Genomic DNA, 11,943 nt, shown 5'->3' on the forward strand with positions numbered 1-11,943 from the left:
ATTTCTACTGATCTCAGCAATTGCTAGCCATGAGAGTTGCTCGACTCTGGAAATCAATCTTCGACTTCTTTGACATGTATGCTGAAAACAAATCAGGTCTCACCTTCTCTCGAGCAGTCAAGAAAGAAAAAAAATCCTTCTACTAAGTTATTTATTTATTTAGTCAAGTGTTTGATGTGCCACTTGTGAAGAAAAGCCAAAGGACTTACTCAGCTCCTTCACATGTGGTTCTCAGCTACTCTTTTATCTTACAAAGGAACACTGCCCGCTGAAGCCTGTTAGATCTCTGCTCCCCCTTTTGACTTGCTCCGATGAGAGCAAAGGCAACTAACCGCAAGCCATGCACCCTCTGTTCCATGATCTTATGGCTGTGACTCGCAGCCAAATGCAGAGCCCAAGACAAGGTTTAGTGAGAGTGTTGGAACAAAGAAGGACAAGCTGAAGTAGAGAGAGTCGTCTCTCTGGATTAATGGATTATAAAAAAGGAAAGGATCGGACTGGGAATTTATGCATGAGACATGTTCCTGTAAACAAAGGCTTACTTCGACTGGTGGCCTGACCTTCTTTGCAGACCAAGGAAGGCTTGCAATAGAAACATCACATAAACAAAGACTTGGGAGCTACTATCAAGAAAGAGGGAAGAGGATAAGATGTCTCAGACTGGCTTGGTCAAACAAACATTTGTTTACAGACTCTTTGGTGAATGATGAACTGTCTTGTAGTAGTAGTAGTAAGTAGTTGATGAAAGCAGGAGGTGAAGGAAGTGTCAAGCCACTGGTTATTGTACTGCTCAACTAAATGCAATTGAGATGCTATGTTTGACTGGTTTTCTTAATGTATTTATCCTATTTTTGTTACACTAAATGACTGAAGTTTTTAAACAGAAGTTGTTGTTCTTATGATAAGATTATGATGATGCAAACCATTTCTCTGATTTATCTATAATTTGATCTTAAGTCCAGACTAGAAATCTATTTCAGATACTCAACAATCGCTTTCAATCTATTCTTCTCAATATCTACCAATAAAAAAGCTCTCTAACATTTTACTTTAATCATGTATAATTTGAGTATATATACGAAAGACAAAAACTGTGCTTCATATGCTAATCCAAAACTTCAACATTGATTGTATGTATCGATGCAAAAGGTTCCTAACAATAAACACCAAAAAATTATGTTTCTGTGTATTACAAACATTAAGGGTGATATTTAAGCTCACACAAATTGTTCCAAACAAATGACAAAGGTGAAGTCAATCCAGCTGCAATGTGTTAAATTTCGATATGCCTCCTACGACAAACTAGTACAATTTCAATCCTAAATTTATCAAGTTAAAAGATAGTAATCCGTTAAATAATAAAACAAATGCGAGAAATGAAGTTGTGCTCAATATTGAACTCATATACCCTTCAAGGACCCATGCAAAATTTGCCAAGATGTAAAAAAATTATCATAAACCTTCTTGGGGAGGAGCTTCCAGCACAGCACTTCGATTCCAAATTTGCGTCTTGTTTGGCGTCTCGACATATCAAACGAGATTGACATGAATTCTCTTCGGGGTCGGACCAAGCCGAGTCATTTCTTTCTTCCCTCTAAGTGACTAACTTTGGAGTAAACACAATCAGCTAACTAGAGCATACATAAACTCATAAATTATCAAGCCAATTCTCACACAAACACATACACAAGGGAAAAAAAATAATGTTCTACTTTTGCTGGCTGTCACCCTGCAGTCTATTGATATTAATTGCTGAACAGTAATGTACAAGTGTTAAATAATCACTATAAGCTTAGTCCCAATCTGAATTTTGCTTGACGCTATTCTACATGATAAATATTTAACATGGGGCTTAACTTCAGCGCTTGTGAAGTTCTTCAATACAACATACAGCTAGTTCAGTCCGGACTACCAATGATTAGTCGATGAAACAAGCTAATTCCGAGGACCCCTCCTCCACCATCATGGTTAATGATAAGTACCACCTTAGCCTCAGATGAAAAAACTGGGAGGGATATGAGTGTGATGAACAACGGTGTAAATCTGATTACAACAACACAGAATGCTTGAATGGATCTCATTTTCTTTGTGCAGTTAGTGATTCAATTCCTGGGACTCCTCAAAGAAGTTCGACCTGACCATGCCCAGAGGTTAAATCAAAAGAGATTTAGATTTATAATTATATTCTCAAAGGGTTGGGGTAATGCATAGGGCTTCCAGTGGCGAATTGCATACCGTTCAGAATATTTGTAGAAGAGCCAGCTAAACTCATCATGATATAACTTGAATGAGGTGGTGATGAACTAGGAACAATCGCAGGAGTCGAGCAAGGTGAGACACGGGAGGCTGCTGTCTTGGAAGTCCCAGGACGAGAGTTTCTGTTTTTCCTGAATAGAACAAGTGTATCTGTAACTCTTCTAGAATTGAAACATAACAAGTTAAGTCTCCATAACCAAACGTATAAACAAGCTTACCCAGTAACTGTGTGTCTCTCCTTCACACACGGCTCACTTTTTGATTTACTTTTCTCTCTTGGGATGATACTATTATCCTGTTATGATCAAAAGGTACTTATTCAAAATTATGAAACTATGATTACTTGTAGAACTTCAGGAAGAACCCAAGACTTACAAAAATTTTAATCCCTGCAAATGCTTGGAGAGAACCATGAGCATTGTAGTGGTGGGAGTTTTTAATGAAAGGGTGTTCGAGCAACATGTTGGCAGCTGGCCTGTCTGTGGGATTTCTATGAAAGCAGCATCGCAGGAAGTCTTTCCCGTCATTGGACAATGATTCAGGTATTGGTGGGTCTTTATGCAAGACTTTGAACATAGCTGCAGCCTATGATAATCATAACAGAAAGTAGAATTTATATCCCCATGAACCAAAGAAAACTACATCAATAATCAGACAAGTAAATAACAGACAATCATTGATTTTAAATACACATCATTACAAGAAAAGCTCATTATATTAGTAAATAAGGCAATCTATATTTCAATTAGTTGATGCAAAGCTACAAATTCTCACGTCAAAATACAGGTATCTTGAAAGATTTAAAATCTCCCAAATAGTGGTCAGCCTACTTCCTTGTCAGCAAGACCTCCTACTGCAACCAAAACAGAAATTTGCTTTTCTAGAAGGCAGATTTTCCCAAGTAACTCATGATGATGATTATTTAAGCAATAAATTGCAGGACATCTTTTAGGATTATCATCACACATATAAAACATATTTTTATCTATTAATCTTGCAATAGTTTCCCCTCAAATATCACACTGCCTGAAACCCAATTTGCCTCACAACTACCCATATTCCATGGTAATCACAGTCAAGCTTATGGTACTAGGAGATTTAATTACTTAAGATAACAGTCTTGAGAACTAGGCACTGGAGCCTCAAATAACCAAAATAAAAGGCATTGAATCACAAAACAAAAAAATCCAATGAATTTCAAAACAATTAGGTGTTGAAAGAGAAGTGGCATAGGCAATTTGGCCTCCAATAACAAACAAGACCTTCAAAATACAGAAACATATATGCAGGTGGTGGCATCATATTTAGAATATTATAAGGCCAATGCATTTGCACGTAATAATGCTTGACCTAAAAGTCGAGCAACATCAAAATGTCCACCTTGCAGATGACATCATAGGAATTTTAGCTATTTACAATAGCCATACAACTTGAATGATAAAGAGCACTTACCCCTTCTAAACCATTCCAAGGCTGTTTTCCTGTAAACATCTCGATAATGGTACAACCCAAGCTCCAAATGTCAACAGCAAAGTCATAACCAACATCCTTGTTCATTGTAGCTTGCACCACCTAGACAGAAAAAATAATAGGTCCAACAGTTATAAAGTTGATATGCTTTAAGAATGAAACAATAGGACAACTACTTCAAACTTAAATGCACGGACCAAGATTCCAGTTGAAAAGTGTCTCATTCAAAGGCTTGGTTTTGTCTCTACCCAAGCTTTATTTATGAGTCATTTTATTAACAAAAGATTTACAATAACTTGGAATTGCATTCTTCAGAAGAAAGAACTACTATATCCTTTTAATCGTAACAGTTTTCCTGGTCACGAGAGTGTGCATTCACAGAAAAAATGTTCCAGAACAAGAGTGTGAAATCCCTTGTGCCCAATGGGCATGTAAACGAACAGAAAAGCAAACTGAACAATTTAAATCCAGGAAAAGAGAAGGACCAAAAGAGAAAACAACAGAGTAATAGCAGGATTGCTTGGTAACAATATGGTTCCCCAAAAACATAAATGGTCAATAGACTCAAGGTTTCCTTGGTAATGTAATATGAACTGTACAAACACATGAACTTAGTATTTAAGTAATTAATCAATTCCACTGGTGCACTAAACTATCCTATTTTAATCAATTAATTACAGAAGTATTCATTTGAAAAATAGGACGGTCACTACCAAAAAGAACTTATGAAGAAACAAGTGATTTTAGCATATGACCAGTTCGTAACTTCAGTAAGAACATAGAGACATTTCAAAGTCATATAATTGCAACTGAAAGGAGATTGTCATGATAAACTTATCAAACACTAAAGAGGTCTAGAAGGCTAGAAGCCAGTGAATACATAGGATAAATGCATCCATTTAGTAAAGATGGCAAAGCTTTTCAGTCCTTTCTTGTTAGTATATACATAGCAACACAAATAGAAAACTTCTGTGTGGGTTCTTTTAAAATTCAATAACTTTCAATTGCTCAATTCTTTGGTTTGTATTATGGTGAATTTATACAAAATGATACTGTAATCCCATAATAATGTCCAAGATAACAATTCAATACAAACTAACCTTGTGAAAACTGATCGGTCCAACTAACTTTCAGCGCAATGGGCTTCATCACCATCCATTTCTAATGGCCAGCACATATCACTACTGACTTTCCTGGAGCTTTCTGATGACATTTTTAAATCTTCTTTGTCATTCTATCAGGAAAATGTCTTTATTATACTGATCATAAGTTCAAAACAACTCCACAGTAATTCTTACTCTCCTTATTTGAGGCAATTTGATTAACCAGATGTGCTCGTTACACACTGTTACTTGTCTTTTTTGAAGTATCTCAAACTGTCTCAATGTAAAATTTGTTCTCAGAGAAAGGTGTTTGGCATACTAGTTCCTTTATGTTGCCTGGTTTTGCTCGAATTATACACCTCAGAAGCTTGAGTGCCCAACTATTTTAAATCATTATTACTCTTGCCACATAATCTTGAGACTATTTAACAAGAAAGAAATATAGCCCAGGGCAGATGAGATAAAAGCTCTGTATCAATATACACAAAGTGAATTATAAGGCAAACTTAAAGGATCTTTTTCAAATATTTATCCCTTAGATCTGGTCAAACCCAACACACAAACAACAAAAGAAAAGGCAACAAACAAGTTCAAACTAGTACAATATCACTATGGACAGGTGATAATCACACACAAGAAAGTACCTCTGGAGCCATCCAATATGGTGATCCCTTTAATGAAAGAGCCCCCATGGTCCCACTTAGCTGATCAATGTATAAAAACCAAATGAGCTGCTAGTCACACTTACATAAACAAAAGTGGTGCAAATATATTAAGAAGATTGAGTAACACTTGCATATAGGCAAGAATTGAAATATCATACCGTATCGGAGTTTCGAGATTCGCTCGGTACGGTACGGTACTGTATACCGAGAGGTATATTTCGATATACCACTCGGTGTGTATATATATATATATATATATATAAGTGAAAAAAAAAATCGTCCGGTAATGGACGGTCCGTGTGCTGATCGACTGGCGGACCGGTACGTACTGCTCGGTATGGACAATATTATTCGAAATTGAAGACCTTGCATATAGGGATACTTATGTATGTGTGCATGGATGAGTATATATGAATGCATATATATACTTATATATGGATAACATATATGTATGTGTACTTATGCATGCATGATAATATACTAGGGAAAATGACCATCTTGCATATATTGTACCTTGCATGGGTATATTTTCCCATCTTGCATATGTTGTACCTTGCATGGGTATGTACACATGCATGCATGTACTTATATATACATAACATTTGTGTATGCACAGCCATAAAAGTACAGGAGATTTTACACCAAAAATATCATTAGAGAACAAAATTAAATCCTGCATTTGTAGATTACCCAGAACATACTGCCAAGTATAATAGGTAAGGACACAATATTCTATACAAAGACATGGGCCTACTATTTGACTAGATGTAATGCTCATCTAAAATTAATTAACCAGCATAAATCATGCCCAACCATATATGAAATTAAATTCTTCCTGGTAATTGAGATCAAATATGAGATAATTATTTCAGGTGTGTACACATGCATGCATGTACTTGTATAAACATAAATTTGTGTATGCACAGCCATAAAAGTACAGGAGATTTTACACCAAAAATATCATTAGAGAACAAAATTAAATCCAGCATTTGTAGCTTACCCAGAACATACTACCAAGTATAATAGGTAAGGACACAATATTCTATCCAAAGACATGGGCCTACTATTTGACTAGATGTAATGCTCATCTAAAATTAATTAACCAGAATAAATCATGCCCAACCATATGAAATTAAATTCTTCCTGGTAATCGAGATCAAATTTTGAAATAATATTTCAGCCTTGCAATTCTTATTAAAACTTCAAATTTAAAACACGAACCATTAATTGCTTAAACCTGTAAAGGACTCTTGCTTATTATGTCCTAGATGGGTAATTAACTCTTGCTTGTTATCAATCAATATAGTCCTAGATGCATAATTGCAATCGATCATCCATGAGATGATCACAATATCTTCCTTTCCTACTTAAGATAAAAAGTTGCAAGAAGTAATGCATTGTGACAAATTGTTCTCCATGCAAGAAAAAGGCAAAAAGCAAGAATGCATGTTTTATATTGCTATAGTAATCTTTACTGAACAGCATACAATGAGAAACTAAAAAAAAGATGACATATGTTGGATGATTTTTTATACTCTAATTGGCATAGGTATAGCAATTGAAAATAAATCAAACCTGTTAAAATCACAAAGCTACACTTACATGTTTTGCCATCCCAAAATCGGCCAGCTTGACAATGCCATGAACATTAACAAGCAAATTTGCTCCTTTGATATCCCTGCATAAACCAGTAGTTAGGAACTTAGGATGCAAAAAACAATCCTTAGGCAGAATCATCTCTTACAGAAAGACCAATAATTGGTAAGGAAGGTAATGACAACTTCAGTGAATGACATCTATAATACTATAAAAACTCCAAATGAGAAGATTAGAAGAAAGATATCACATCAGTCAATTCTTTTCGGGTACTCAATGAAGAAAATAAGTCAACTGGCACTCCTATTCAATCTGGCACTCCTATTCAATCTTGAAATCTAGTTAAGACCCCAATATTACTAACCATGAGAATCAACAGCTTGAAAGTACCTGTACAGATTAACGAATAATGCACTTGCAAGTGAACTTGATTGTGGCACAAGATGATAAAGCCTTTTAAAAAAATATGTCCTGGTAAATAACATGATTGGAGTAAAAGACCATGTGCTCCAACTTCTACCTAGTATGTCCATTCTACTTAAAACTTCAATATGAGACCAGAATTCCTCAAGTGCACTACCCTTAGTTTCTCCATGATGCCAAATCTACTTCAGACTTCTCTCAATGAAACTTCGGCTTCCTACCCTAAGCCAAAGCCATTCAGCAACAGGCCTCTCCAATTGTAGATCATATTGCACCAGTTAGATATGAGATCTAAAAAGCAAGGAAAGAGAAGCACGTAAAAATTTAAAAGCCAATGAAGGGTCAGAGGTGTGAAAAGCAAGACTTTAGAGTCATTTTACCAAATATCATAGTTCCTTTAATATTTAGATTTGAAGTGTGACCTCGACTTATAAATACAAACCTGTGCATTATATTTTTACTATGCAAGTAGGCCAACCCTTTAAGAATATGGCGGGTAAAATTGCGGACAACTGATTCTGTCATAGCTCCACAATGCTGGCGAACATATTTATTGATTGAACCGGGATGAACATACTCAAGATATATGTAAAGCTGATCATCAATCTGCGCACAAGACAAAAATTCATCCAGAAAGTTGCAAAAGGAAGGGAGTACAGAAGTACCCAATATAACCACAAAAAGCTCACTGTTTCACTCCCATAATATTGCACAATATTTGGATGCTTAAATTGACTAAGAAACTTTATTTCCTGCAACAAGGGAAAAACAGATAGTCAGTTAGCAGATAATGAACGTCAGAATTCAGGCAAATGAAATCACTACAAAAAAACATTTGGAGAAGTTATAATAAAAGTAATATATAATGATGATGATGATGATGATGATGATAATGCACTATTAAGATGTGAAAAACATGAGAGTACAAAAAATTGTTATTCAGTAACTTAATATGTATTAGTCAAGATCACTCAAAGGTTTTTAACACTAATCAGATATGATTTGAAAGATAATCAATTAAAATCAACAAGGAAAGGCTTTCTGCATAAAGGAATAGTTAATGGTCATTACTAGAGAATGTGGCAGGCAGGTATGAAGAACTGACCTGTTCCAACTGCCTTATGCATTCAGCTGATTTGACATCATCCGGAATAATATTAACTTCTTTCATTGCACATAAGGCTCCAGTGTGCCTGTCGAAAAATATATTTATGTCAAAGAAGCAGACAAAGGCTTAAAATATTATAAATCAAACATGATATATAAGGACCTGTTGGTGGCTTCATAAACATTCCCAAATGTGCCACTTCCAATGAGTTTTCCTTTCTTCCACTGACTTCTCATAGGCAATGCCTCAGCTTTTGCAGCACTCTGATGAGAGAATCCTGATTGCGAAGAAGATGCAGCTCCAGGAGGCAGAGGAAGTGGGTGGACGTTAACGTTACTACCATTTTCATGCCACAGAACAGAGTTATCTGACAATGCTTTTGTATGCAATGGAGAAGAAGGTGCACTGGGATTTCTGGATCTTAAGATGGGACTTCTACTTGTTGGACTACAAAGTGGTGAACAATCAGGACTGCCAATAACTTGCTCAGATGTAGTCTGTGAAGAGAAAAGTGACACCACATCTACAGGGGGGAGCTCCGGAGCTGACCAGGTCTCAATCCCTGGAGTTGCCATCCCAAAAGTGGAAAAGTCTGCATTACTCAATCTCCGAGGACTACATAAAGGACTACATACAGGACTCGAGAACTGGCTTGTTGGAGCACTTTTTGCAGGCATATTAAGCCCGTAGGTAACAGTTCCAGCAGAATTTGGATCCTGATATATCTTTCTGCGACGTCTAAAAGTAAATCCATTTAATGATATTCCACTGTGCTCTGGTCGTCTATGTGAAGTCTGGTGAGGCAGCCTACTGCATCAATAAGCAACCATAAATATTTTAAGGTACCAATAAAAAGAAGGCAATCATTAAAAATATTGCTTACACAAAATATCTTCTGGTTAATAAAATAAAACATAAGGTGCCTACAGTAAAAGAGACGCATGTGGAATAACCTGTTTCTGGCAAAGTCACCATGTGGAAAAACTCACTCCATAGCATCAACCAAAATAAAAGAATGTCCTTATCAAAATGAAAGAAATATGCACCATGTGGGAATCTTCACTCCCATGTAAAATGATTATGGGTACAATCTTGGTGTGGTTTCAACATGTTTAGTGTTTTCTTTGGCAGATTATCCAGGAAGCTCAGGGACCTTGTTTTACAATCAAGTTCAAGCATGTAAGCTGGATTTCAGTGACAGGCTGGGCCCATGGTGAGCAATTTACTTGGCAAACCACATAGTTCCCACCACAAGCTACTGAATAGGATAACAAAAGAAACATAAAAACAACAAACAAAAAGGCTAATGTGACATAGTAGCAAATATAACAGAAAAAAAATCATCAAGTTTGTATGAAGTTCCATTAGAATATAAAAAACAAACAGCACAAAATCAGGAAATAAAGGAAAAATGCATACGTTAAAAAAACATGACTAGCTAGTAAACATTTGAAATAATGTTGATAATATTGAACCAACCAATCAGGAAAATTTCTTGATAATGTAAGATAGGTTCCTTCATCTAAACAATAACAATATCCATGTACACGGGCACATGAACTTCTGCCACAGGAACTAACATATAACAAAAACATGGTCAGGAAAACAGAAGGACAGACAAGACAAAAGATGCCAAAGATGCAAATCCAAAGTATGCCAAGGAAAGCTAGAGCATACTATTTATAGCTTGAAATGTTATGCTAAAAATATTAGTAACAATATTGTAACCCAAGCACTCGGAGCTTTAATTTTATCAAGATGAAACTAGATGGTTAAACTAGTAAAGTTGTTAAATAGAGAGGATAATGAAACATAGAACTCATATGCTTCTCAGTTGTTGAACAGGAATGATAGAGAACAATAAGGTCCACAAGCATTGTCACAGCAAAAACAGAACAAGTCATACAACAGAAGTAAACCACAGCTCTAACTATTATGTAAGGCAGTTCCTATCCATTGAAACATTAAAAAAAAACACAAAAGAAACAATTACATTCTTTGCAGGGGTTGCAAACAACTTCTTTATGAAATTAAATCAAATAAATTAATATAAAAACCAAATCTGCAATTCCTATCTTGATTAGTAAAAGATTGGCGTGACTAGTATTAATATGTCTTTCAAAAGGAAACTAGAAAAATTCTGACCTTCCTTCTACACCAGCCGAAGAGGCCCTTTTGTTGAGTGGCTCCCCGATGGAGGAAGATTCTGCAGCTGCATGACACCCTTCATAACCTTCCGATCTGCTTGAAGCCTCTCTTGGTGAAGGCAGAGGGCAGCGGGCACAATTCGGTGATGGAAACCCAAACCCCAGCGCTGGGGCCGACGTGGACTCGCGTCGAGGGGACGCAGGTGCCGTCGCCGTTGCCGCTGCCACGAACTCGGGCAAGGGGAGCGGATGCGGCAACAACGCTGGGGATGATGAAGTCCGGCCCGGGTTGCAGTTGGAATTGCTCGGGGACCGCGACACCGGCGTCGAACTCACGGATAAGCGGTCGCCGCCACCGGAAGCGGCGGCTCCTGAATCGAAGGACAACCCATCGTCCTCGATGTCGGAGAGGCGACGGAACTCGTGGTGGCGGCTGGCGCGGCGTTGGGCGTCGCCGCGGCGGCTCCAGGGCAAGCGGAGGTTGCTGTACCGGCTACGGCCGCCTGGGGAGGAGGCAACCGAGGAGGGGGAGGGAGAGGGAGAGGGCGAGGAGGAGGACGAGGAGGGGGGGACGGCGATCTTCCGGTTCCACCACGGCATCGCGGGAGCAAGAATCGAACATGGCACGACGCGAGATGCCTGAGCACAGTAATAAGAGACCAAACCCCGACCGCAACCTCCGATCGCCTATGGCGACGCCCACAGAGAAGGGGCGAGGAAACCGCGAGAAGGGATCAAGAGGGGCGATCAGGAGGGCGACATATTTGTTTGGGTGTCGCACCCCACGCGGCTTCGAAGGCGAACGGGAACTGAACCATTTCCCCCAACGTCAAAACGTTTACCTGCCATTTCCATTTTTCTGTTATCATCGTCATTATTATTATTATTATTATTATTATTATTATTATTATTATTATTATTATTATTATTATTATTATTATTATTATTATTATTATTATTATTATTATTCATGATGCGTAATTGACCCGGTATTAGTTTGTGGGCCTTAAATGATAAGATGGGCCCACGGAGGGCCCCACGGAGCCTGTGACCAATTAATTGGTTGTTAATCCTTGCGGCCATAACGAACATAAAATTAGTGGACCGCTAAAGGGTCTCACCCCCATCTCATTTGTATCCAAACTACTACTACTGCTCATACACGCCATGACATT

The 11,943-nt window shown here is 37.6% G+C and overlaps 1 protein-coding gene across 2 annotated transcripts; it reads right to left on the reverse strand.

Moving 5' to 3' along the window:
- Positions 1-1,701: 1,701 nt before the first annotated feature.
- Positions 1,702-11,584, reverse strand: LOC103969467 (mitogen-activated protein kinase kinase kinase 5). 2 transcript variants are annotated; one of them, XM_009382999.3, is made up of 12 exons: positions 10,767-11,584; positions 8,784-9,431; positions 8,619-8,706; positions 8,203-8,265; positions 7,956-8,119; positions 7,097-7,172; positions 5,474-5,533; positions 3,709-3,828; positions 2,632-2,841; positions 2,475-2,551; positions 2,236-2,387; positions 1,702-2,134 (listed from the first exon to the last, which is right to left on the reverse strand). In XM_009382999.3, the coding sequence occupies exons 1-12, from the start codon at positions 11,366-11,368 to the stop codon at positions 2,103-2,105; spliced, it is 2,292 nt and encodes a 763-aa protein (XP_009381274.2). In that variant the 5' UTR covers positions 11,369-11,584; the 3' UTR covers positions 1,702-2,102. The 2 variants fall into 2 exon arrangements, with proteins under 2 accessions (XP_009381274.2, XP_064986352.1); XM_065130280.1 differs by having other exon boundaries at positions 1,969-2,134; positions 8,784-9,428; positions 10,767-11,514.
- Positions 11,585-11,943: the final 359 nt, after the last annotated feature.

Source organism: Musa acuminata, chromosome BXJ2-10 (genome assembly GCF_036884655.1).
Source record: "Musa acuminata AAA Group cultivar baxijiao chromosome BXJ2-10, Cavendish_Baxijiao_AAA, whole genome shotgun sequence".
In the NCBI taxonomy this organism is placed as follows: Eukaryota; Viridiplantae; Streptophyta; class Magnoliopsida; order Zingiberales; family Musaceae; genus Musa; species Musa acuminata.